The 26592-nt window shown below is 35.4% G+C and overlaps 1 protein-coding gene across 3 annotated transcripts in view; it reads right to left on the bottom strand.

Moving 5' to 3' along the window:
* FGF12 (fibroblast growth factor 12) overlaps positions 1-26592 on the bottom strand; it is a 567564-nt gene that overhangs the window by 167650 nt on the left and 373322 nt on the right. For all 3 annotated transcript variants that reach the window (XM_045502588.1, XM_045502587.1, XM_045502586.1), the window contains one exon: positions 24956-25059. In XM_045502588.1, the coding sequence (XP_045358544.1) occupies positions 24956-25059 (104 nt within the window). The remainder of the gene's footprint in view (positions 1-24955; positions 25060-26592) is intronic.

Below are 26592 nucleotides of genomic sequence, written 5' to 3'. Positions count from 1 at the left end.
TACATGATAATTTTTAATATTGAAGATACACACACACACACACACACATATATATATATATATACACATATATATATACATATATATATACACATATATATATACATATATATATATATATATATATATATATATATATAATCACAAACACCATGCTTTATGTGATACGATAATAGAATCTTTTATACAGTTTGGAACAGGTTACAATGGCCAGTATTTTCCTGGATGCAAATCACTAGGACTTACTGATTTGAACTACATTTCCAGGACAAGAACATCCTCTCCATTCCATAACGCCATATTCCACTTTGAATAACTGAGATATTCCTTATTCCATACCTGGGACATTGGCAGAAACGAACTTGAATGCCTTCATTTTTGTACCATCCACTTACCCTGTTTGACTCTAAGCTCTTGTGAAGCACAAGTTTTTGTTTTTGTTTTTTTTTTAATGTTTATTTTTTGAGAGAGAGACAGAGTGCGAATGGGGGAGGGGCAGACAGAGAGGGAGACACAAAATCTGAAGCAGACTCCAGGCTCTGAGATGCCAGCACAGAGCCCGACACGGAGCTCGAACTTACAAACCGTGAGATCGTGACCTGAGCTGAAGTCAGATGCCCAGCCGACTGAGCCACCCAGGCGCCCCTCCAGTTTTATATCCTTTGTATTACACACATCCAAAGCATCCAGCTCACTTTGTATGTAGCACATGTTCAGTGAAAGACCACTAAATAAATATATCAAAAAAAAATGATGGATTGCGGGCATAAAAGTGAGATAAACAGAGAGAAAAAAAGAAAAGGATGGAAAAATGGGGAGAAGAGGAAGGAGGAATGAAGGATGGAAATGGAAGAAAACAAGAAGAGTACAGACGCACAGTCACAAATCTCAAAGATGTTCAACTACTTTAAATAAAATCCTTGGGTCGATTTTTACACAGAGTGCAACTCATGGTTTCCTACTGCCACCCTTGTACACCATCTCTTCATGCCTGGGATGATACCCACCATTCGAGGACACCAAAGAAAACTGAAAATTTAACAGTGTTCTCATACAAACTTAAAGGGCTAAATATAAAAAGTAAATTTTTAAGCAGAGATAGGATTCTTTTGTTTGTTTTTGTTTTCTTTCCCAGAGATACAGGTTGAGTTGCCCTTCTCTGTCTCCCTCCTACTCCACCTCCCAGCAGACTATTCCCAGCTCTCAGCTCTTCAAAGCACAGCACTCACCCTTCCAGACATACACTATAATCAATACTCTGGTCTCAAAAAATAAACAAATACATAAAATTCTTAAATAGAAATCCCACATGACTACAAGCAATGGAACATTCATTTTTCAAATAAGGGAAAGAAGGAAGCTTGACATGAAAATCTTAGCTCAGACATTGGCATTAGTGACTCCTACCACCTTTGAGCAACTTACTATATTTCTAATATAGTGATAAATACACTGGCCTAATCAATCTCTCAGGTTTTTATGTAGATCCAATGACACTACAAACATGAAAATTCCTTGAACATACATAAAAACAATGAGCAAAAATGCACAGTCAAATATTTTCTGGATGACTTTTAGTTTATATGACCTCTATCAGATGTCAGGGGAAAAATAAGTTGGGAACTCTTGCACAAATTTATCCATTAGAGAAGCCTTAATCTACCGACTGCCACCATCTCTGTCAGGTATATTAAAAATGTGCCTCAACCTCTGACTGAGAGGAGTTAGAGGTTCTGATTCCCCAATGATGGAGAAAGGGCAACATTTTTTCTGAGAGGCATCGCACTGAACATCAAAAATTTGGCCAAGGAAGTATTCTCTGTGTAAGCAGAGAATGAGACATTTTAGAAAAGGACCTTTGGTAGATATATGTTAGAAGAATTGCATACAGATTGGGCTATCAAAAGGCTTTGATGATAAGTAGAACTAGTGAGAATATAAAGTAGGGATATGTTTGGAATGTACTATCACAGGAAACAAAGTGACCTCAATTGAAAGAAGGTTGGGCCCACATTGGGGAAAAGAAATAGCAGAGGCAAAATGCACCTCTAAGAAGAGCCGAAGAGTCAACGTCAGTGAGGGAAAACCTTTTGTAATAGCATAAAATTCCTTTGGGGCTTACAGTAAAGACTACCAAACAGAAGTAAAAGCACAAATAATGAGAATTCTGCCAGGAACTCCATCTTGGTTCCCCTACACTATGTATGGCTGCGCTTAGCATAGATTCAGCTTATGATCTAGTTCAGGCCACCTATTGAAACATAACAAAGACCAAGGCTATTACCGTGTAAGTATAAAGCCAAAGAAAAAACATTATTTTTGTAGGTTTATTTTATTTTATTATTTATTTTTTAAAGTGTATTTATTTATTTTGAGAGAGAGAGACAGGGAGAGAGAGAGTAGGGAAGGGGCGGACAGAGAGGGAGAGAGAGAATCCCAAACAGGCTCCGCTGTCAGCACAGAGCCCAATGCAGGCTTGATCCCACGAACCTGAGATCATGACCAGAGCCAAAATCGAGAGTTGGATGCTCAGCTGACTGAGACACCCAGGTGCCCCTCTGTAATTCTATTTTATATCAGAAAATCAGATAAGCTAGTGTTGGGGAAAATCACCAGAATAATCATAAAAACTTTGGGGGAAAATCAATCAATGTTTTTTTACACAAAAGTAATATGAGAGAATTTCTTAAACACATATTTCTAAGTGGTGAGTGAATGAATTATAATTCCCCAGCCCTGTATTGCTACTAATACATACTTACTATAAAGAGTTTCTTGGGGGCGCCTGGGTGGCGCAGTCGGTTGGGTGTCCGACTTCAGCCAGGTCACGATCTCACGGTCCGTGGGTTCGAGCCCCGCGTCGGGCTCTGGGCTGATGGCTCAGAGCCTGGAGCCTGTTTCCGATTCTGTGTCTCCCTCTCTCTCTGACCCTCCCCCATTCATGCTCTATCTCTCTCTGTCCCAAAAATAAATAAACGTTGAAAAAAAAAAATAAAAAAAAAATAAATAAAAAAAAAAAAAAAAGAGTTTCTTGGTGACCCCAGAGAGTCAACTGGTATTCAGAAAGGGCTATCGCAAAGCAGAAACTAATATAACATTACCTGTACAGATTATAATATCACATTTTAGGAGATATAAAAATGATAGAGTGAGCTCTACATCATGAAGGGATGAAAACAGTCCAGGTCTAGAGTTCTATTTTCTACTCTGAAGAAAAAGAGAGAGAGAGAAAGAAACAGGTTGAACCAAATGATTTTTCAGTTTCTTTCAATTTACAAATTTTAATGATCCTATTGCTTATTTGTTAATTTATTTAATAATATTTATTACTTTGCAAAAGAACTGAAACTGATGAATGTTCTCATGGAAACCACGATGGCTTCCTACAGTATTTAAATGTGTTCAACATATGGTTGAAAATGTGTCATGTGAGACATAAATAATAATTTCTTTAAAAACCACTTTTAAGGCCCTTACTATGTGTCCAGCATCATTCTGTGCAATGGAAGGTAAGTATACACAGATGCGGATATGGATAATGACTGAGATAGGGATGGAATACACATAGAGATAGAAAATCTCAGTTGATCTTCATGACAGTCACCAGCATTGGAATAGGAACCATGTACCAAGTACTGCTAGGCAACTAATATATATTCCCAGTGACTCCAGGTGCAAGAATTAGGACCCAAAAAGGCACAATGAAAAGAAGATGATCCTAACAACCATCCCCTGTGTACAATTCTAGGTAATAAAGCCCTCAATCTTAGAGATGTTTCAGCAGAGATTCTAATTTTGGTAAATATTAGAAAAAAATGCCACTGATTTAGTCTAATTGTCCTCTATGATCACTTTTATTAACTATAGGTCCAAAAAATAAGGCCAGACTGGGCACAGTGCTTGACAGCAGAGAGAGAACTGGTAGAATTCGAAGATCTCACAATACAAAGAGAATTAAAGCAATGACAACAATAAACAGCTGGTTGTCAGGGGAAGCATTTGGGCTGGGCTTCAACAGTTTTTGAGAAGCTGATTTACAGAGATAGGTACACTTGGATTCCAGTGAAGTAGTCAAATAAATAACAGTGTTCAAAAAGTTATATTTACTGCCTCACAAGATGAATCATGCCTCTTTGGGGAATTTTTTTTTTTTTAGACTTCATTTTCCATTTTGGACTACTGGATCAGTCTCTGAAAAGAGCTTGGAATGTGACCAATTACTTCCCTCGGCATTTTTCATCTGAGACTGAAGGGCTGCACAACTCCATTTTCCATTCTCAGTCAATACATCTTAGATAGTAGGGACTTTGCCTGTGTCTCTTCATTTTGTAAAAAAAAAAGAAGACACCAGGGGCGCCTGGGTGGCTCAGTCAGTTGAGCATCTGACTCTTGATTTTGGCTCAGGTCATGATCCCAGGCTCGTGGGATCTCCCTCTTCCCCTTCCCTGCTCTCTCTCTCTTTCAAAAAAAAATTAAAATAAAATAAAAAATAAGAAACCAAAAAACATAGCCTGTTTATTACAAATATAGATTTCAGAATGAGGACCAAGAAATGCAGTTAAGAAATCTTAAGAAAGATATTATAATAATCTACTATCCTAAACTCCATACTTCTATTTCAGATTATAATTATAATGCTCAATTTTGATTGGGATGATTAATTAGCAGACACCATTAAAAACTTTCAAGAGTAAAATCCATACCCCATACTGTTGTTACATCCACATTAAAAATCAGGCATACAGGTAAACTCAGAAAATGGTATACAGGTAAACTCTGAAAAAATTCAGAAACCTATTTGCAACTGTCCCGATAACATATTACCTCTTACATCATTAGAACATTCAAAACTGAGATGATGGTAAACCAAGTTGGATGTTAAGGAAAACTGGCAGATCTAATGGCAAAACAGACAACTGAAAATATCAAAGAAAAGATCAAACCAAATAAGGCCCTTTAAAACATTAAACCTATAGCAAATCATTTTACTTGATAAAGCATTATGAGAAAACTGCAGATAAATCACTTTGAGAAATCAGACTATGTGCATTTTAAATATTCCAGCATGATACAATGGAAAATGTCTTAAAATGGGCATGGAAAAATTAGTTCAAGGTCTGGCACCAGCTTGTGACATTAGTTAAATCCCTTAAGACCCCACACTGCCACTTTCTAATCCATAAAATAAGCACAATTTTCCTTGCCTTTGCCTACTTCACAGGGTAAGAATCAAATAAAATAATGGATGCAAACATGATTTGTAATCCATAAAATATAATGTAAATATTATATTTAAGTTATAGAAATACTGCTTGATTTTTATAAATTGAAGAATCACCTTCAATTCACCATGAAGCAAATAACTCTATTTCTGGGTATCGCATCATTTTAAAGCAAAAGTGTAATCCATAAATATGTAAAATAGATTATAAAAAATAATATACAAAGGGTAAAAGAAGAGAATAAAAAGAAAAGCACAGTATAGCTGCTAATGGAAAGAAAGCCTGCCTCTGTAATGTAGACCATGCGGGAAAAAACAAAACAAACCATAGCTTGTAGCCCTCCTATTAAGATTAAATCCCACATATTCAGTTTGATACGGTTTCAAGAGTGACTTCGGTCAGGCTCCAAAGCTTTTCCATGTGTTTGAAGAACACTGGAAGTGAAAGTAACTGTGGTGATAGACATCTATCACCTCTGCGGAGGTGTTGGGTGAGCAGTGGGTAGGAGAGTTTTCAGGAAACCGGTAGATAGAAATGCAAGAATAAATCAGACACAGGCTTTGCCTTCAAGATGCCAGTCATGTAGTTCTGGGGACAAAAGTACAAACCAAACATAAGGCAGAATAAAGAGCTGTAAAAGGTACAAACAACATACTATAAAAGGATAAATTAAGGCAGAATTGAGTTCTTCAGTTTCAACATGGTGGAGGTATCCTGGCTCTTACAGAAGAAATGGGAGATTAATAAGCAAAACTAGAAGAAATAGGCATTAGAACTGAGTGTATGCAAAGGTGAGATATAGGAAATGACTCTAGAAGAAAAGAAAAAAAAAGAAAGAAAGGAAAGGAAAACATGTTATAGACAGAGATGAAAATGTAGATGAAGCAAGAGAGTTATGTTGGGATCAAATGGTTGAAGATCTTTGAAGGCCAGGCACAGAACTCTGGGTTTGATAGTGCAAGTTACTAGAATTCACTGAAGTTACTAGAATTTGGAAGGCATCAAGTGGCCAGTTTACCTTAAGGATGATGAAATAAAAAATGGGGCAAAATAAGGCCCCTTCCCGAGTTTGCAGGGATGATTTGGAAGAAATGAGAGAGCAGAAAGCACAAGAAAGCACAAGGATGAACATTCATAAACACATCACTATATTTCCACTACTATCAAAACAGATAAACAATACATTTTCAAATGAAAAATATATATACTACTCTGCAATATCTTGTACCTTGCCAAGTTTCTTGACATTTTATGGAGGGGGAGGAAGAGAATACTACATTTATTGGGTGATCCGAGAGTATTACCTATTATATTTAAATTCCTCCAACAAACCATAAGGTAGATATAGTGCACTAGATTAAAAAAAAAAAACGTAATAAAGAGGACTCATTAAGTAAATCACCTAAAGTCAAGCAGCGGCAAGAAAGAAATTACAACTTAAGTGTGACTGATTCCAAACACTGTTCACACTACACCAGACTGCTCTACCACAGCATGAGAAGTCTTTAGGGGTGGTTCAAGCAGAGACTGAATGACTATACAAGGAATCAATTACCAAATGTTATTTTAGTCTAAATTATATTGAAAGTTTTCAACTCTCTTAAAACTCTTAATGCATCTCAGGATTTGTTTTAAAGCATTTCTATTTTTTGTTCTTTTTTTTTTTTAATTTTCAGATGGCTTGAATTAAACTATACAAGGCTAACTAGATGTAGGATATTTAAAATGGTAAATCTTTTGAAAATGAAATCTTATCCAATTCACTGAGTGAAAGTAATACTGATTGACCCAGCCGCTGGCCTTGAAAACAGACATAATGAATGCTGTAATGAACACAAAAGAGTGATAGTAACATAATTGTGACAATTCCATGAGATAATAGCTGGATTAACAGCCATGCTTCATGAAATAGGCTTCTATTATGACTTGAGATGTGCTTATTATAACTAAAAATGACGAAGGTAAAACAAGCTAAACAGAACAAAAGATACATGATGCCCCTCAACTGTATGCTATTTTAGTTTCTTGAAAATGAGCTTTGAGTGATTCTACCATAATATGCATAAAATAAAAATAAATATTTAATTCCAAAAAGTATATCTTTATGTATATTTCTTTACATATTCTAATGAGCTTCAAACTTCAGTTAAAGCCTGTTTTATATTTTCATATTCAAAACTGTACCATAATTTGAAATTTCCAAATGTGTACTAGGAAGTAATATGCTGTGCTGCAAGGAACTAAAATGTGCATTGCTAAATAGATGCATATATATGTCTATACCTATTCCCATTAAATAGCCCCAAGACGCAATTTTAAGGTACACAATGTTCAAGAATAACTCACAAAACATATTTAAATTAAGTCAAAGAGAGGAAGAAAAAATAGATTCTGTGATTTAAACATATACCTATCCAAAGGTACTACCTTATTAACAAGCAGATATGTATAAGTTTTAAAGCCCCGAGACAATAATAATTTAAAGGTACAAGCTCAGTAAGGAGCGCCTGGGTGGCTCAGTCGGTTAAGTGTCTGACTCTTGATTTCAGCTCAGGTCATGATCTCACAGTTCATGGGATCAAGCCCCAAGTCCAGCTCTGTGCTGGTGGTATGGAGCCTTCTTGGGATTCTCTCTCTCCCTCTCTCTCTCTCTCAAAATAAATAAATTTTTAAAAAATGGGCGACTGGGTGGCTCTGTTGGTTAAGTGTACAAATCTTGATCTCAGCTCGGGATATGATCTCTAAGTTCGTGAGTTGGAGTCGCACATCAGGCTCTATGCTGACAGTGCAGAGCCTGCTTGGGATTCTCTCTCTCTCTCTCTCTCTCTCTGCCCCTTCCCCACTCACACTCTCTCTCAATTAAATAAACTTAATTTTTTTTTAAAGTCCAAGTTCAGTATGTAAATTCAAGTACCACCAGTCCCAGCAAATATTAATCTTATTATAAAAACTCTTCTTTCATAGCTAGTATTTTGTGGTCAAATTCAGTGGTGTTTACAGTTGTAGAACACCGCTTCACAATGAAAACACAGATTCTACTGTTTCCCTCCTCTTCCCATGTTGTGCTTCAACACCAGAGTGTTATAATTGTATCACACCTCTCCAATTGTGAGGAAATTCACACCTTTGTGTTACTTTAAACAAATAAAATATACAATTCAATTAATGTGTATTTAATCCTTTATGGGGGAAATGATCTTATTTACTTTTAATTTCTATGAAATCATGATTAAATTGACATTTTAAATATAATTAGCTTTTTTTCGTAATAGCACTATTGAGATAAGATTCATATACCATTCACCCATTTAAAGTGTATAACTCAATGGATTTTACTATATTCACAGAGTTGAACAACCATTGCCACAATTAACTCTAGATTACCCATTACTCATTTAGATACCCATTCTTCAGTTGATAGACATTTGGATTGTTTCCACTTTGGGGATATTATGAATAATGTTGCTATGAATATTAGTGAACAAAAGTTTTTGTGCAGACCTATGATTTAATTTCTCTACTATATACCTAGTAGCAGAATTGCTAGGTCATATGGTAACTCTATGTTTAACCTTTTTAGAACCTGCCAGACTATTTCCCAAGTGGCTGCCTCATTTTACATTCCTACTAGCAGTAAATAAGTGTTCCAATTTTTCCATATTCTTGTCTACACTTGTTATTATATTTTTTAATACAGACATTCTAATGGATATGACATAGTGAGTACTTTTGGTTTTGATCTGCAATTTTTAAATTGAGCCAAAAAGAGGAAAAAAAATATTCTATGACTTAAACATATATATCCTTGATAGCTAGAGTGTTGAGCATCTTACCATGAGGCTCTTGACTATTCATATATTTTCTTTGGAAATATGTCTAGTCAGATCCTTTACACACTTTTAATTTGGCTGCCTTTTTATTATTTTAGTTGTAAGAGTTCTTTATGCATTCAAGATTCACATTCCTTACCAGATATATATGACTTGCAAACTTTCTGCCCTTCTCTGAGTTTTCTTTTCACTTTCTTGATTATGTCCTTGGAGCCCAAATGTTTTTAATTATGATGAAAACAAACTTACCTATTTTTCTTTCATCTCCTATGTTTTGGTGTCATAGCTATGAAACTACTACTTAATCTAAGGTCGTGAAGATTTAGCCCTATGCTTTTTTCTAAAAGTTTTGTGGCTTTAGCTCTTACACTTAAGTCTATGATCTATTTTGAGTTACTTTTTCATATGTGGTATGGAGCGTTTAAAATATATATTTTCGGGCAACATGCTACTAATAGACTTCAAGGTCTTAGATAATGCCAATGAAATCTTTTTTTAATAACTAAGAAAGTTCCTGAAAATCCCTTGGAAATATTAATGAGAAAAGCATTCATTAAGTAGCAAATTTAAAATAAATATACAATTTATTCCTGGATTTTACATAAAAAAAAGAGTTAAAATACAAAGATGATACAAATAACAGAAAGAAATTCGTGATGAGGGTTAACTGTAAAATTAAAACTGCAGAAAAAAATACCAAGAAATAACATGCATTGTGTTTCTATCAACCTGCTTTTTTCTTTTATGACCCTTAACAATTTCATTCTTTTATTACAGTGTGAAAGCACAGTGTCTGTCTTTTTCCGCTTTCATAACTAGAGTACCCAAAATAGTACTCAGCACATAATAAGTAAAAATATTTTAAATCGAATAGATAAGCAGATAAAAACGAATATGCATTAAAATTCACACTTCAGATGCAAGAATTATGACAGAAGGATAAGATAGAAACAGTAAGGTTTACAAATACTTTGTTTCTATCACTGCTTTGCACTTATTTTTCCTCTACTAGTATTGCTATTACCCTGGTGTAGTGCATTATTCTCTTTCTTTTCCTCCCTTAAAGATTTTAGCTTGAGGGGCTCCTGGGTGGCTCAGTTGGTTGGGCGGCCGACTTCGGCTCAGGTCACGATCTCGCGGTCCGTGAGTTTGAGCCCCGTGTGGGGCTCCGGGCTGATGGCTCAGAGCCTGGAGCCTGCTTCCAATTCTGTGTCTCCCTCTCTTTCTGACCCTCCCCCGTTCATGCTCTGTCTTTCTCTGTCTCAAAAATAAATAAAACGTTAAAAAAAAATTAAAGATTTTAGTTTGAACATCATCTCCTTAAAGACATTTATATGGCAACCCTGTCTAAATTAGTTTCCTCTGTTATTCTCTATTGCAGAAATAGATTTCTCTTTCATAAAACTAATCCTGAATGGAACATTTTCATATTTATGTGTCTACATGCTGTCTTGCTCCCCCACTACAGTGGAAGTGTTTTGCATTCCATCTCAAGTCTCTAAGACAATGTGTGCCACTTTACCAACTTTAAATAAATAGGTAATAAAATATTGGAGAAATGGGAGCTTGGAAAAAAGCTGCTGTTCCCTGGATTTTGAGGAACAGCTATATTGAAACCATAGGCAAACGCACCTTTGCAAAGTAATGCTATGTCCTTGGTGGTGGCTTTCAGTTCTCTCATGACTTTTCACCATTCCAGAGAGAGAGAGAGAGAGAGAGAGAGAGACTTTTCCCATCAAATGAGACAGAAGAATGGAAGTTGAAATAATAATGCAAATCCCTCATTGCCCTAGTTATAGAAATAAATTTCAGAGGAAATATCCAGCGATGTGCCGTGAAAATTGAATACGCAGAAAGCTTCTGTCTCCAAATCCCAGGTGAGTTCTAATCTATTTGGACCTGAATAAAATTACAAGTAATCTCTCTTCCTTCTTGTCTCTAGAGTTCAATATTTAGCTTTCTTAGTAGTAGTTCATAAAAATTTTAAATAATATTTATTGTGATTCAAAATATCTTAGGTGACCTAATGAAGAGATGACACATGTATATGTCCTCTTTAATCTGTTCACTCGGTCTCTGTCTCTGTCTCTCTCTCGTTCTAAAGTCTTGCAGTAAATATATTTAGATTTTCAGTTTGGAGAGGTTTGGAATTTGTCAGGTGCCTACCTGATATCCATTTTCCCCTTCATATTATCAGAACCTTGTTTTGATATATATGACCAGGTATATAGCTCAAAATTAAAAACAACAACAACAACAACAACAACAATCCAGATATTTACCTTCACTCACTGTACCTAGGGGTGATTATGTGACATAGTTCTATACTCATCGCTGGATATAGTTTATGGACATTGCTAGCATTTCTGGGAAAGTGTGTTTTCCAGATAAATGCATTATATTTCTCTGTGCCACTTTCTTTTTTACTCACAGGTTTTGCACCTACACTGTTACTTCAGATGACCCACTGAGTCATATTTAGGACCATGTGTAGGGTGTTATTACATAATTAATCCCAAATCCTAATCCAGGACTTTTATGAGGGTCAAACAGTTACTCTCAATAACTACACTAAGACATCATGCATAAACTGGAATTTTCCTGGATGAACCAGGACATATGGTCACCCCGTGGGAGATTCATGTTCTCAGTAGCCTCAAAATAAAGTTCTTTCTTTCCAGTTAGAAGTGGCGGACATATGTCACTTTTGACATGTACATTTCCATGCAGCTAAACAACTTCTCCACTTTACTAGATTTTAAAATTCAGTGGTACAGAAACAAACTTTAGTGTACCATAAATGCAGTACTCTGTAGGCTTGAAGTCTCCTCGAAATGTAGCCCTTTGGTCTGTCCCTGTCTGCTGTTATTCCCATTTGGCTACATAACACACTGTTTTGTTGTGGTGGTGGTTTTTTGTTTTTTGTTTTTTGTTTTTTTAATATTCTTTTTCTCAGAGTTGTCTGTTCAAAAAGACAACTTCTCCTCAGACCTGGTTATAGGAACGACTGGCTTCTGTTTCTCTGCTTCACCACATCTCTCTCCCATTCAAATCAGTTGAAAATTGACTTTTTATATTCCCTTTGCATTTAGCACTCATCATGCCTTTTTCTTTTCTCATCCCTGAAGTATGAAGAAATCATGGCCTATAGTCCTATTTTATGTAGATTTCCCTCTAAGCGAGTTAAATAAGGAGACATTTTAAAGAAGGAAGGTCCCCAAAATTGAAAAACTGCCTCATGCTGGGGATGGGAGGGTTGGGGGTGGAGAAAAACTGATCCATATCTTTTGATGATTTTTTTATCACAAACTAAGAAACATTTACATATGAAATTACTAATTCTCACACTGGTTTCTGAGAGGGAAAGGCAAGGGAGGGCACTAATAATGACAGAGCATCTCTTCTGGCAATCAGCCTGGCCCAGCAAGCCATAGTAAAGCTATAACTCCTCAGAAGGAGAGCACTGGGTAATTTACAAGGAAACTGCACCTAGAAGGTTAGGAAATTTCTCCAATGATACAAAGAAAGTAAGTTATGGAACTATGACTCGAACCCAGTTTTATTTCTAAAGCTTGCATTCTTTTTTTTTAATATGAAATTTATTGTCAAATTGGTTTCCATACAACACCCAGTGCTCATCCCAAAAGGTGCCCTCCTCAATACCCATCACCCACCCTCCCCTCCCTCCCACCCCTCATCAACCCTCAGTTTGTTCTCAGTAAAGCTTGCATTCTTAAATATTACTTAAAACTGACTGATTCACTAATGGCTAAAGGAATGCAACCTAGAAATTTCGCATAAATGAATACGTGTCGGTCTAGCAAGGCAGAAGGGAAAATATAAAATTCAGTATCATTTTCAAATGATTCAACCAAAAGTCTTCATTAGTGCTGCCTTAGAAGCTTAATCCTACTTTTATTTTTCAATGAAAAATGTTATTAGAAACATATATGCTAATTTTTACAATTAAGGCTAGCCCTGGAGCTAAAGTATTAATATTTTCCAGACATTATACTCTTATAATAAAACAACACCACTTACTATTGAAAATATAGTAAGTTAAAGATGGATGCTTACCATTATTCAATCCTTACTGAAAGTAAAACTAATGATCTGTTGATTCTTCCTAAAGAAACACAGCCTAATTCCAACAACAACACAAAAAATCATGTCACATGTTTGCAAGCAACAGCTGCCAGATTCTTGGGCTGCCAGGATTGAATATTTCTTTTTCTTTTTCTTTTCTTTTTCTTTTTCTAATTGGAAAGAATACCCCAGTTCACTTAACTAATATATATGAGGGTAAAAAAATAGGCAAATAATTAATTTTTCTAGGTGCTATAGCCAGAAACTAACCTAAAATGAAAAATAAATGTTACAAAATTCAAGAAAATCACATGTGTATGGAAGAAAAAATGTAAATGCGCTAAACTGAATATTTAACAAACTAATTGCTAAACAAGGTTTTGTGATTTGGTCTTTGACTTCTTTCTATCCAGGTGCCATTCAACTCTATGATTCATTTGGCAGTAACGGCTAAGGTAATCCTTCTTTCTCTTCTCTTCTCTTCTCTTCTCTTCTCCTCTTCTCTTCCTCTTTCTTAAATATTCAGGAATTTTCAGAGAAAGTACCTGCTCCAAGAAATAGTTCTGCATATGCCTCATATTTCAGAACATTCCATGAAGAAGTCAGTTGATGAGGAAATTCAAATTCTAGAGTAGATAATATTTTGTACCCCCATTCTACATATTTTTGTGTAAAAAATCTGCCATTTCTTTTCAACATAAAATGGAAATCTTCCACTGAAAGATGACCTGAAATGACCAGACTGCTTCCCAGGAAGAAGCCCTGGCCAATCTTTGTTCCCCTTCTTTATAAGCAGTATTTGGTACAGAAAGGAAAACATGACAAGATCAGCTCTTAAAACTACAACACGATACCAGGCTCAATGCATAGAAGCGTGCAATGACTCTTCTAGCAAACTTTCCATGTTTCAACAGTACCATCATAGCCTATTCAATGTGGAACCAGTTAATTGAACTAGAAACTGTATAGAGACAAAATCAACACAATTATTACAAAAACCATTAAGACCAGATGGCCAGTGAATTATTTGCAGAATTAAACTGCATGAACTGCATCCATTAACTGATTCAATAAGATTTTAACAGATACCCTTACATGGAAACTGCAGTCCTCAGTGCTACACGATGTATTAATATATATTAGGTCTAATCACTAACTTCAAGGGGTTTAATTCTGATAAGACAGAAAGGACACAAAAAACAGTAATTCTAACAAGAAGAAAGGGAATATGCAGATAATGTCCCATCAAGGTGCAAAATATGCAAGCTATGTTTGTAGAAATTTTATTTTGCAGAAATTGAGAAAAGTTTTATTGGGATATTCTGTTTATAGTGAGAAGCAAAAGAAATTTGAGAATAAAAAGTGCTTTTCTCCTATTGTCATTTTGTGGGCATAAAATCATGCTCCCCTTTTAGCTTTTAATGTTGGTCTTCTCCTTTTCTTCTTCCTCAAAGGCCACTCCCATGTTTCTCAATAACTCTTGACTTAGTCAAGTCAGTACCTTATCACAATCTTGAGATTGCTCTTACCAAAGCACCAGATTTAGGCATGTAATTCTAAATAGTGCAAAAGGACATGAGTCCATTAAGAAATTTCTCTCTCATTCTTGTCGTTGTCACTATTGCTGTTGATACCTATCAACAAAGCCATCACAAACAAGGTGATAGGCTGCTCTGATTTTAATATAATTATGATTTTGACATGTTGTAACAGTAAAGAGTGACACATCCTTAATTTCAACAGCAAACAAGATGAGCAATGTTGATTTAAAGAATGAACACTGAACTAGGATTTCCTTTTCTTGACCTACCTCCGTTGTACTGAGCACCCTTATTTTAGTCACATAAGCTTTGTTTCCCAAGTGTATCTTCTGTCCTTCAGTGGCAATATCACAGTCATTACAAGGCCCAGATGAGACTGTTTATCTGAAAGCTCAGTTAAAAATTGAGAAAACATTCTACAGTGGAAAGATAGATTATATATAAGGCCAAGGGCATCATGGTATTATGGAAATCTCATAATTTCTGGAGTTAAGACCTAGATAATAAGTTTTCATTCTGTTCCTCACTAGGATGGACTAAAGTCAACAAGCTTCCTAAACTGCAGCTTTTCATCTATATTTAATGGTCCATTCCTGGCCTTCACAGAGCTGCTGTGCAAATTACATATAAATCTAAAAGCCTCTACGAAATAACAAAAACTAAGCAAACTATATTATTTGTACCAGCACAGTTATTAATACTGCCGCTATGACTATCACTGTTAGAGCTACTCTTGTGACAGCTTACAATATTGGTTATGTATTAGAACATAGACTGACCTAAAGCAGTTACTTTATCATTGATTTAGTTTCAAATATAATTGATATGGATTAAGACAGTGTTAAGCAATTCAATTTGTGTTTATATAATTTGACCTTCATTAATCCCTTAGTTGAAAAAAAATCTTAATAGTTCATAAGCTAAATAATTTAGATTTTAGAGATCACTGGTACAAGGTCAGAACATTATCAATATAATTATTTTAAGTTTATTAAGTAAGTAAACAATGGTTATAGTCAGAAAAGCAAGCCTTTTTAAAACATTTCAATTATTATCAATCACTAAAATGCCAGTGATGTGTGTGCTAAGTGCATTGAACCATTCATTTAAAAAGACCCAATACTTTCAGCCTAGTTACAAGTCCTAGACATGTTTCAAGCTATTCAAACTGCATTCTTACTAAGTGCAATTTCCTAGACTCAAATGTCAGGGCTCCCAAATTGTCCAAAGCACTGAATTATGTTTTTACTTCCCAAATGATGATATACCAGATGTTACTCTCATAACTTTCTTTTCTTTCATCATTTTCTTCTTCCAAGCTGAAGAAAGAAAAGTAGATCGTAGGCAGAAGTGAGGTATCTTATCTGCTATAACAAAATACCACAGACTGGGTGGCTTAAACAGCAGACATTTATTTTTCATAGTTCCAGAAGCTGGGAAGTCCAAGATCAAGGTGCAGTCGGATTTGGTTCTTGGTGAGGGCTCTCCTTCTGGCTTGCAGACAGCTACAGTCTCATTGTATACTCACATGACATCATCTTTGTGTGCTTACAGAGAGAAAAAGTTCTGGTTTTTCTTCCTCTTCCTTTAAGATGCTAATACCATTATGAGTACTCCAGCCTCATGCCATCATCTAAACCTAATTACCTCCCCAAAGCCTCACCTCCTAATACCAACATATTGAGGATCAGAGCTTCAACCCATGCATTTTGGGAGGACATGTTTAGTTTATAATGGGGTAGGACTGGAGACCAAGTCAGAGGAATATATTAATAGAATATTGCATTGACTTCAATTATATAGGTGTGTATACAGGTAAAGAATTTAACCTTTAATCCAAAAAATATCTGGCATTTGCCCTTGGCTTCTGAAAATTGATATTTATTTGCCTAAGGGCCTTAGGCTAGCCAGAGAGAAACAATATGATTTAGGTTTAGCACTTTGAGTCATGCAACATATCAGTCTTCCAGGAGCCTGAGGTCAACCACATGGGCAATCATTCAATCAATCTTACATAATGTAGTCCCAATAAAAACTCTTAACACCAAGGCTCAGGTGAGTTTCCTGACTGACAGTATTCCTTGTGTATTGCCAGATATTGATATCAGAAGAGTAATACATTCTGATTCTACAGGAAGAAGATAAGAGAAACTCTGTATTTGGTATGCATGGTATGTGTACCTATGTACTCTACCCTATGTACTTCTTCCCTTGGCTTCCCTGTATCATTCCCTTATAATAAACAAGAACCACAATTACAATACTTATAATAGTTTTCGGTGAGTTCTGAAAGTCCTTCTAGTAAATTATCAAACCAGAAAGTGGTATTGGGAACTACCCCAGACCCAAACTTAACAATTGGTGTTAGAGGTGAAGGTGGTCTTAGAGACTGTATTCTCTAATTTTGTATTGACCCAAACTTATTGCAACAGGTAATTATTATGATAAGTTAAAACTCTAGGAAGACAAGGATCTTGCCTATTTTTACCCTCTTGCATATGCTCACTACATAGTATAATGTCTAGTATGTGGTAGAGTTCCAATAAATATATATTGAATAAAGGTTTATTGAGGTTGACTTTGAGGACAAAGCAGCATTTGTGCTGTGGACTGTAAGATCACCAATGTAATCATAGTTAATTATTCATCTGTTTCTCCATCTATACTTGGAACAGGCAATTCTTTAAAAGTCCACATGTTTATTGAGAGCTTTCCTTTATCAGAGAATGTACTCAATGTTGTGATTGGGAGAAATATATGGCCCAAGTAGCAAAGATGACTATGATATAATTCCTTCCCACTAGAAAAACAGACAATAAGTACTGTGATATTAAAGCAGAAATAGCATCTAATTCTTACCGATATAGGTAATGGAAAGAGGTCACATATCAGTTAAGATCTGAACTGAATTACAAGGAAGGTTAAGAATTACATAGGCACAGAACAACAACAACAACAACAACAACAACAAAGGCAAATATAGCAACATCAATGTAACTATAGTAGTATTACTTTTATCCTTTATATATTTTATTACACATATGATTCTATAATAATAATCTAAAATATGTTATCGCCAATTTTTTTTAAATTTTTTTAATGTTTATTTATTTTTGGGACAGAGAGAGACAGAGCATGAACTGGGGAGGGGCAGAGAAAGAGGGAGACACAGAATCAGAAGCAGGCTCCAGGCTCTGAGCCATCAGCCCAGAGCCTGACGCGGGGCTCAAACTCACGGACCCCGAGATCGTGACCTGAGCTGAAGTCGGACGCTTAACCGACTGAGCCACCCAGGCGCCCCTGTTATCACCAATTTTTAACCACAGTTTGAAAATAATCTGACTTTAGAAATTTACATCAAACAATGCTTATCTGTAATTGTTTTTATGTATGCAAGGTTCAGTTCAAACTACTCTAAATATATAAAGATACCAATCTTATAGTAAATTTATAGAAAAGAGTAGAAAGAGGAGATTCAGACTATACCTTCTCTGCATGATGAAAAAATGCAACCTTCCCCCATTCCCACACAAATGCCTTTAAGCATTATGATAATTTGAGAAAATTTAGGTTGTTTTACAAGATTTTTCAAAATCATGTAAACCTCGAAGAGAATGAAATATCAACACTATTAAAATTCAAGTCAGTTATAACCGGTTAAATAACAAAAATGTTAACATTACAGGCACCATCTGAATAAGGTAAGATTTGTAGGAAAATCTGTCTCAACAGATTGTGACACAGCAGTGTTTCCTGAACTACTAAAGAAGGTGTTTCAGGAACAGAAGTTTCTAGCATTTGTGAGCTTCTTTTGTGTGGGAAAGTGATGCCTTCTAGAACTTTTATTTACTCAGTTTTACAAAAAGTATCATCTAATGCCATTAAAAAATTTTGGGGCTTCCTTCCAAAAAGGCACAATAAATAAAAACCAAGGAGGCAAAAGAATTATACACTGAAAACTACAAAACACTGCTGAAAGAAGTTAAGAAAGAACAAATAAATGGAAAGACATCTGTGTTCATGGATTAGAAGATTTAATATCGCTAAAATGTCCATACTACCCAAAACAACCTTCAGATTCAATGTAATCTCCATAAATCCCAATAGCATTTTTTTTTTCAGAAATAGGAAAAAAAATCCTAAGATTTAGGAAAAAATCCTAATCTCACAGCATTCTAAACAGTCAAGACAATCTTGATTTAAAAAAAAAAGTGGTGGACTCACACTTTCTGATTTTAAAATATATTACAAGCCTATAGTAATCAAAATAGTGTAGTACTAGCATAAAGACAGACATATATATGAATGAAACAAAATAGAGAGCTCAGGAATAAACTCTCACATACATAGTCCAGTGATCTCTGACAAGGGTGCTAAGACTACATAATGGGAAAAGGATAGTCTCTTCAACATATAGTGTTGGAAAAACTGGGTACCTATATACAAAAAAAATAAATACATAAAATTGAACCCTTACCTTATGCTATATATAAGAATTAACCCAAAATGGATTAAAAACCTAAATGTAATATTAAATTTGTAAAGTTCCTAGAAGAAAACACAGGAGAAAAGATTGATTTGGCAATGATTTATTGGGTATGAAACCAAACTCATAGGCAATAAAAGTAAAAATGGACAAGTGGGATTACATCAAAGTTACTGCACAACAAAGAAAGCAAAGTGAAAAAGTCACCTTCAGAATAGGAGAAAATATTTGCAAACCATATATCTGATAAGAAGTTAATCTTCAGAATATATAAAGAACTCTCACAACTCAACAGCCAAAAAACACATTTAAAAATGGGCAAAGGACTTAGGGGTGCATGGGTGGCTCAGTCGGTTAAGTGACTTGGCTTGGGTCATGATCTTGTGGTTCATGAGTTCAAGTGCCACGTCAGGCTCTGTGCTCCCAAAAATAAACATTATTTTTTTAAATGGGCAAAGGATTTAAAAAGACACTTCTCCAAAACTGGCCAACATGTATATGAAAAGTGCTTAACATCACTAATCCGAGGGAAATGCAAATCAAAACTACAGGGAGATATCACCTGGTATCTGTTAGGTTGACCACTACCAGAAAGAAAGAAAGAAAGAAAGAAAGAAAGAAAGAAAGAAAGAAAGAAAGAAAGAAAGAAAGAAAGAAAGAAAGAAAGGAAGAAAGAAAGAAAGAAAGAAAGGGAGGAAGTTAGAGGAAGAAAGAAAGGGAGGGAAGGAAGAAGGAACGGAAAGGGGGGCAGAGAGAGAGGGAGGGAAGGAGAAAAAAGGAGGGAGGGAGGAAAAATAAAAGCAAGGATATGGAAAAATTGAAACTTTTGTCCACTTGTTAAGAACGCAAAATGATGCAGCTGCTATGGGAGCCAGTATGGAGGCTTCTCAAACAATTAAAAAGGAAATCTTTTCAGATGCTACAACATGGATGAACCTTGAAGACATTACACTAAATGAAATAAGTTAATCACAAAAAGACAAGTATTATGTGATTCCACTTATATGAGGTATCTAAAGCAGTCAAACTCAGAAACTGAAAGTAGAGAGGTGTTTGCCAGAGACTGAGGGGAAGGGGAAAAGGGGAATTATTGATAATGGGTACAGAATTTCAGTTTTGCAAGTTGAAAAATTTCTAGAGGTCTGTTGCACAACAATGTGTGCACAGTTAACACGACTGTAACGTATACTTAAAAATAGTTCAGATGGTAAATTTTATGTTTTTACTATAATTTTTTAAAAAAATTTAAAAAGAGGAGGAAAAAAGCACGAGTTCAGACTATGTTGGCACCCACACTGCTCGAAATAGATGGCAATGATGAATAAAATATAAAAATGTAAGATCTAAATGACATAACCAGGTTCAAAGCAAGTTAAGTATCCCTATGGAATGTAGGAAGACACTAAGCAGTTTATAGCTGCAAAGCTCCATATCGTGAAGTTGGTGGTGTGCCTCTGATCAAGTCCATGGGAACAAAAGCCCTCTGTGGAGGATGGGGACCAAAGTATTATAAGAATGCTCAGAGAGATAAATGAGTTAATAACTTTCTATAAAAAGAAAAGATAGTAAAAATAGGAAGAAATCAATCAAGATCAGGTAGATATTACTTGGAAACCATTAGACATCCAAAAATGAAAAATACATAGTGATTGAAATCACTAATTCTAGAGTAGGTAAATTTGAGTTTCTAACATAAGTCGTTTTGAGCATTATCAGCATCAAGATAGAGAAGTGAAATGTACATGGGTTAAGAGTTAAAATATCTCATAACTGAAGAAATATGCATCTTTTTATTAAAAGTGCATTCTGAATTTCTAACAATGTAAATTAAGATAGATTCACAACAAGATATTATAGTCGGATTTGCAGAACATGAAACATAAAGAGATTTTTTTTCCTATATAGATTACCTACAAAGGAAAGAATATTAAACTGATGGCAAACTTCTCATATTCAACAATAGATGTCAGAAACCAATGGAGTATAATTTTCAAAGTCCTGGGAAAAATACAGGTCTACTAGAATCCTATAACAATCTGAACTATAATTTATGATTGAAAGCAAAAAGAAGGCATGTTCATGGACACCAGGACAAAGCGAATTCACCACCTACATAGACCTCATATCCAAAACAAAGATTTCTTTGGGCCAAATTTGATACATACACAAAACCAAAAACTATATGCATAGAAATTATTTTAAAGATTGGTAAATTTAACTATTATCTGTAGAATTATAACTAATCATGCATATGATTTTATTTTAAAGTTTCACTAATCAAATTGGCAAGAAGGGTGGTGGTGTTTACTAGGCAAGACGACATCCTAAGGTCAACCAGCTGTTTGGAATGCAGACAGAAACAAAAAAATATTGAGCATATATAATGAGTATATATAATCTTATATACTTATAAATGCATGTTAAAAAGTAAGGGTAAATCACTAAAGACAGAATCATAACCTACATTTACAAACTAGTGGAAGAATAAAAATAGAATAGAGAAAAAGTGTCAACACAAGGAAATAAAAAAAGAACACAGAAGCAAAAGAAAAAAAATATGAACTACAATGGCAAAAACAAATCCAGATGCATCAACAATCTCACTAAATGCACATGAATTAAATTCAGCTATCAAAACACAGATTTTTCAGAATGGATCTTTACATTTTAGCTCTATGCTACTCAGCAGTCACTCCATCTTAACCACTCTTTCCTGTCTCCTGGTGACAGGAAGAAATCAGAAGTCACAAGGGAATTAATTCCTAGTTTTAAAATGAACACAAACCAGGTAAATGACACACCGCTGGGACTCTAAGTAGCTTCTTTAAGACCTGTTGGGTTTGGCTCCAGCCACACATCAGCCCCCTGTCCTTGCCACATACCAGATATGGCCCCTGTTGATGTGCCTAACTATACTGTTTAACATGAATGAAATAGGAAATGACTTTAAAAAAAAAACCTGCCAAGTTTTATATACACCAAAACACCTCAAGAAAACTTGTGTTAATAACCTGCTTTTAACTCACCACCAGGCCCCTGGCTGTGCTGATGCTATCCTGCTGAGGCATACCACATAGCTGAGCAGTACTGTGTTTGTGATGGAGCCTTGATGTTCAATTCTTTTTCAGGTTTGCCTACCCCAGGATCAGCTCTCTCTAGTCTTATAACGAAAGCCTCAGGCCTATGCCTACTGTTTAAAATTAAACACCAGGGTGCCTAGGTGGCTTAGTCGGTCAAGTGTCAGACTTCAGCTCAGGTCATGATTTTGTAGTTCATGAGTTCAAGCCCCCATCAGGCTCTGTGCTGACAGCTCAGAGCCTGGAGTCTGCTTTGGATTCTGCGTCTCCCTCTCTCTGCTCCTTCCCCCTCTCAAAAATAAGTAAACATTTAAAAAATTAAATTAAATCAGATTAATTGAATACCAACACTTACTCCTATTAGTTCTATCCAGAGAGAGGATGATTTTGAAAGTAGGAATCCTGATGATTTTTGTCAGCAATGGCATACTTATAATCAAAGGAAAATTGTTCTCAGTAGCCTCTACCATAAGAAGGGAGAAATTAGGTGATTCTTGGTATGAAGCAATAAAAGAAAAGGAAATTGAGTATGTGGTTACCCCAAATAGGTTAACTCACCAGGTAATTATTGGCAGTCTAAGGCATTTGCTCCTTTACAAAAAAGCACCTGCAGTAAAATGATCTAATCAGGAATTTCTTGAAACCCCTCCTATGGGCTCAAGACCTCTGTGCCTTACCCTTAATTCTGAGCAAGAATGATAAAAAGAATGCATTTCTTTATTTTTTTTTTATTTTTTTTTCAACGTTTATTTATTTTTGGGACAGAGAGAGACAGAGCATGAACGGGGGAGGGGCAGAGAGAGAGGGAGACACAGAATCGGAAACAGGCTCCAGGCTCTGAGCCATCAGCCCAGAGCCTGACGCGGGGCTCGAACTCACGGACCGCGAGACCGTGACCTGGCTGAAGTCGGACGCTTAACCGACTGCGCCACCCAGGCGCCCCAAAAGAATGCATTTCTGAACATGCTTCAGAGTATGCAGTTTACTTAACTCCTACTGAATATCCAGGCTCCTCTCAGGAACTTTGAGATTGCACCCAACAAGGGAGACCTCTCTACACTCGGATCCCCTACATACACACACACACACACGCGCGCGCGCACACACACACACACACACACACACACACACACAGGCTCCTACACACTGTGCTCTGCCTACAGTACTGTTGTCAGACTTTCTGTGTTTTTCTTCTTCTAAAACCTTTGGAAATAAACTCTGGTCCAAAGATCTGAACTCCGTCTTTTTTGCATAACTGATAGTTTTGGCTCTTTGCTTGATGACTGGTTAAATCCCTAAAGTCAATACTATCCTAAGATTATCTCCATGTTTTAGTTTGTACTACAGTGAAACATTTTTTTTAAGTTTAACTAATTAGAATTATTCAAAACAACAAGCTTTTATATTTTTTGCTTATTTTAATTCTTATATTTAAAATATAAACTCATAATAACTGGACATTAAGAACTGTTAGAATTATGTCACATTAAAAATGAAAGATCATTTTTGTTTTAACTAAAAATGTGTTTACCTGTAAGTATTATATTGAGCAGAACTGTTGAAATAATATGTATGTACACATCTAGTATATGAATGCAAATTCAGATCTGAGTATGCTCGGTAATAAAACAGTAACTTTAAAACTCTTAATATGAATGGCAGATGTATTACTAAAAAACAAGCATAGTACAGCAGAGATTCATTCAACTGAATATGGAAAAAAGTTTAAAAACAATTTAATATTTAATTTAGAATCTAGTAAGTAGAACTTCCATTTTCAAGGATATCTCTTCATGAACTTCAAATAGGCTATTTCCTTATGAGAGAACAGATATAGATATCTGTATCTATATCTATATCTATATCTATATCTATATCTATATCTATATCTATATCTATCTATTCAGTGCAGTCACATTTTCCCAATACATAAATTATTATCTTGAGAGTCAGACAGGCATTAGAGGAGAGTTAACTACTTTACAATATGTCAGTGCTCATAATGTAGCTACAGATACTACCTAATTTTGTCAGTTTTGGAAATAAAAGAGATGTTAAACAACCCAGTGTCCAACACCCTCACTTTAAAGGTCCAGAAATTAAGCCAAAGAGGGGGAGGTAACTTGTCCAAAGAGAAATAGTAACTGAAATATAAATAAAACTCAAACGTCCAGCCCCTAATCCAGACCTCATTCCATAAATTCACATCATCTTTGAAGTGATGAGTTATGCCAGGAATCTGATATATTAGGTACTGAAAAGATTTATTCAATATAAACAAAACACAACCTATTCTGAAAGTTTTTCTCCACAACAGGACACAAAAGACTCTCTGAAGACAAACTGAAGAATTTAAATGCATAAGCCATCCTCTGTGCTTACAGGAGAAGTAATAGGAGAAAGGAAAAAACGTCTTACCCCTTGAATTAAACAGAACGGTAAAATTCAAAAGATCAATTATCCTCTAGAAGTGGAAGCCAGACAAAGAGAATTTATATTGCATAGACAGTAACTAGGTCTTTCTCAACAGGGCATGATCCTTTGCATTGTAAATTATAAAATCTTAGTAAAATCCTGACATTGGGTCAGAAAACATAAAATGACTTCGACTTCTAATTTTCTTCCATAAAAGAATGGTTAGTCCACTACCTGTCAACACCAGTTTATGTGTGCACACAAGCACATGCACACGTACACTTTCCAAGGTACTTACTGAGCTATAGAGATAGCCTTCACCATTCATGGCCACATAGAGGCTGGCCTTCACCCCTTGGATGGCCACCACACGCAGGCCCACTGGAATTAGATTGAAGAGGGCTGAAGAGGAAAAAAGAAGACAGAGAGGAAAAAATCAGTGACCTTTTGAATAAATCATCCTGCTCCTTAAGAGGACTCTTTTGAGAATTCAAACCTATGAACTGAAATTAGTAGGGAGAGAGAGGGAGACTGAAGAGGTCTAAGGGTGGGGAGAGCAAGCTTCTTTGCACCACTTTTAATTACCTATGCGACCTCAGATAAATCAAATAAACTCATCTGTAATAAAGGGGTAACATTAGAAGGTCTCAAAGGGCCCCACGTTTTTGCTTCACAAAATGAACACATACTCAAACAGTATAATATGATTTTTTCAAACAAGTAAATAATTTGAACCAAAACATTCTCAATAGTGGAAAACATAATTGCCGTCATATGTAATAATAAAATATGACCTTTAAAACCTATGCCAACGCTTCTTGTTTTCAGATTTTTCCCTGTTGTCTTGAACATTGTCTTGAATACAGAAGATAAACATAAAAATCACTGACTCATTCTTAGCTACATTGGTAGAATGAGAGCATTTCTTTTTATAGTTAAATTATTTTACATGTAAATGTAGATATGTAAACAGATGTATCTCTAATTGATAGCTTAAGCTGTAATAGACATATATCTCAGAAAACACACACACACATGTATAAATACATGCACAAAACCACTAAAACCATTAAAAATTAACTTGTTAAACTGAATTCAGTATCCCGTGATGAAATGAGAACAGGTTTGTGGTCTTTAAATATTTTGGTTGTCCATCACTGAACAATCTATATGTCTACTTGGATAAGGTATTCAAATACCAGAAAGAAAAATAAGAAGATAATCTGTTTTTCTTCCAACAATATATTTTGATGAATTACATCTTCCTAGCAGTACTCTAGTTATTGTTCTGATTACAAAATGAGCATAAGCATTAACATTGTCCCTTCCCTGAAATAATTTGTAATACATAAGGGAAGAAAGTAATCATATAGTTAGGCACTTACAGATGCAATGTGGCTATGAACTAAATATCTCACAGCTTCATGCATAAAAGAATATATCTGTAGCTCACTTTAACATCCTAGTTTAGTTGGAAATTTTTATCCCTCTTTTCTACTGATAAAATTTCCATCAGTTCTGGTCATCTTCTTAGTGTTGAATTTAAGATGTATGTAAATCCAACCAAGGGCTACCTGAAATGACTGATTATTCTGGGCTTTTCTCAATGTAGAATGGTAAGCTAACTAACCACACACACTCACACACACACACACACACACACACACACACACACACAGTTTGACTTCCAGTCAAATGTTCAGTTGATGGGTGTAGAGGATCAAGACTTAGACCACAGGTTACTACAGCAGGTTTCAATTCTTAGATGCTTGACATTGGACCAGTCCCTTTGCCTCTTTGAACCTGTTTCTTCATTTGTCATGACAGTTGAGACTAAATCTTAGAAGATGCTCAAGAATTATTAGCCAGCTCAATTTGAATGTGAACTGTTTTTGTTCTTCACACTGTCCTTGTGCTACTGAAATAACTTAAGAA

The sequence above is a fragment of the Leopardus geoffroyi genome, chromosome C2 (genome assembly GCF_018350155.1).
Source record: "Leopardus geoffroyi isolate Oge1 chromosome C2, O.geoffroyi_Oge1_pat1.0, whole genome shotgun sequence".
Classification (NCBI taxonomy): Eukaryota; Metazoa; Chordata; class Mammalia; order Carnivora; family Felidae; genus Leopardus; species Leopardus geoffroyi.
The sequence above is the reverse complement of the archived record's forward strand: the minus strand, read 5'-3'. Positions and strand labels throughout refer to the sequence as shown.